This window comes from Salvia hispanica, unplaced genomic scaffold (genome assembly GCF_023119035.1).
Source record: "Salvia hispanica cultivar TCC Black 2014 unplaced genomic scaffold, UniMelb_Shisp_WGS_1.0 HiC_scaffold_537, whole genome shotgun sequence".
NCBI classification, from domain to species: Eukaryota; Viridiplantae; Streptophyta; class Magnoliopsida; order Lamiales; family Lamiaceae; genus Salvia; species Salvia hispanica.
This window is the reverse complement of record NW_025952286.1, coordinates 1-2000: the sequence shown is the minus strand read 5'-3', so window position 1 is coordinate 2000 and position 2000 is coordinate 1. Positions and strand designations below refer to the sequence as shown.

The following is a 2000-nucleotide window of genomic DNA, read 5'->3' as shown; positions in this document are numbered from 1 at the left end:
ATCCATGTGATTCTGAAAGAATCGCAAGGACCTCAGTGTCATCAAAACTATATTCTACAGCAAGCTGGAGTGAGGATCTTCCTTGGTAGTCAACAGCTCGTGGATCAGCTCCTCTGAAATGAACAGATTAGTCAGTGAAAGAGAACTAACTATCCATACACAATTTTTTATGGCAATTAAGCTCCACCATCTCTCAATCAGGTTTATTAATACCCAATATTAAACCCAAAATGATTTGTTACCTTGTTAGGAGAAGCTTTGCTAATGCTGCTTTGCCTTTAATGATACACCGGTGAAGGGGTGTGTGTGACCTGGAATCAGTCGCATTTATGTTTGCACCATATTGCAAAAGAAGCTCTATCATTCCTATATCCGCAGTTTCACAGGCAAGGTGAAGCAAGGAGCATCCGTCGATATCCTCAACAGAACTGTTGTCTTTGCTTGTACATGCTGGGTTTATGGAGCTTGGAAACGTATCATGCAACATCTCGGCTTCCAAGCAATCAGAGTACGGATCATGAGCAGTCTGCTCTTGCAACAGCATTACTTTGGCAAGGGTGAGAGACGAGCTACTAGCTCCTTGCCCATAAATAGCATTTATATCTATTCCTGAGTTGACAATGAGCCCGTAGACAGCCTTCTTATCATTGGCACGGACAGCATCCCACATCTGCTGTGCTAGAGGCTGGTGGTCCATGGCCTTCTGAACAAAAAATTTATCTGCATACTGTGCCAGTGGAAGCAGAAGCAGCTCATATATAAGATGAGAGATAACGAGATACTCGATTTAAAATAAGAGATTGATAAGAAATTACCTTCGCATGAATAAATTTCTCCTTTGTAGAAATTGAATCTGCGGGACTGGGCTTGCTGAAGTAAACCATTTGTGACTTATTACTCTGGTACAATCTACAGAAAAAAAAAGGAATAAATAAGTAATGATGTGCATAGATTTTATACCAAAAGCAACTCGCCAAAGCACATAATTTATTAAGTTAAAATAAGCATTACCCTGTCGGACCAAGATCGACTTGGAAGACACCCTTTGACTGCAGTAATTCCTCCCATACTGAATTTGCAAAGGTGTTTCCCAGAGACTGAAATAGATTTAAAACAGACGGCTCCCAGACCTTAACGTCGAGAGTTAGTGACCTGACCTGCAAGAAGGAGCAAGAATGGAATTGCATGTTAACTCATACTTTAGAGCAAAAGTATGTGTTGAACACAACACAAAATCCAGTAAGCATTTCCTTCAAGAGATTATGAAAGCTATAGGTGAACAGTTTTTAATTAAGATCCCAAATATAGGGTAGGCAATTAAATTGCCTTCTGCTAGCGAATTATAAGCAGGGATATTCAATAGTGGTGTCCTAGTGCTAAGCCTAGTAAAATTATGTAGCCTATACCTTAGATATGTGCACACCAAGATTACGGTGAACACCAGAGCATTCAATGCATACAAGAACACCAAGATTCAAGGATGCCCAATCTGGTTCAGAAGCACCACAATCAGCACATTTGTCATTACCACAGACTTTTCGCAGTACATCAATTGGCTTCTCGGTTTTTACACCAGTTCTTTGCTGTTGTGAGTTTCTCAGAGGACGGTCTATCTGTAACGAGTTAAATCTCTCTGATGTGTACTCCTCAATTGCTCCATGATCAAAGTCGGCACTTTCAAATGAACTACTCTCACTAGTGGACCGATGATGACCACTTCCCATTGGACTAGTGGGTAAACACTGAATAAACGATGGGAAACCTTCAATCATCAGAATTTTACTAATTACAAATTATTAGAGTATAACATCTCAGAAAAGTTACCCTATCAGGAGTCTGAGAACTCAACAATGAGGCTATCACCCCTGTTATTTTCTCAATCCAATCCATTTGATCCAGGGCACTCTCTGCCTGACAAGCAAAATGAAAAATTTATGAAAATTGAAATAATAGCATACTTGAGAGGTAAAGAGGCATACAAACTAAGAAAACAGACCTGG

The 2000-nt window shown here is 40.0% G+C and overlaps 1 protein-coding gene across 1 annotated transcript; it reads right to left on the bottom strand.

Annotated features, from left to right (window-relative positions):
- Positions 1-4: 4 nt before the first annotated feature.
- On the bottom strand, positions 5-1965 carry LOC125199528 (ADP-ribosylation factor GTPase-activating protein AGD3-like; the record flags this gene model as incomplete). The annotated part of the gene is made up of 6 exons (XM_048097522.1): positions 1825-1965; positions 1407-1742; positions 1012-1157; positions 816-909; positions 243-727; positions 5-113 (listed from the first exon to the last, which is right to left on the bottom strand). Coding segments are annotated over exons 1-6 (1236 nt in total), but the record flags the coding sequence as incomplete, so codon positions are not given.
- Positions 1966-2000: the final 35 nt, after the last annotated feature.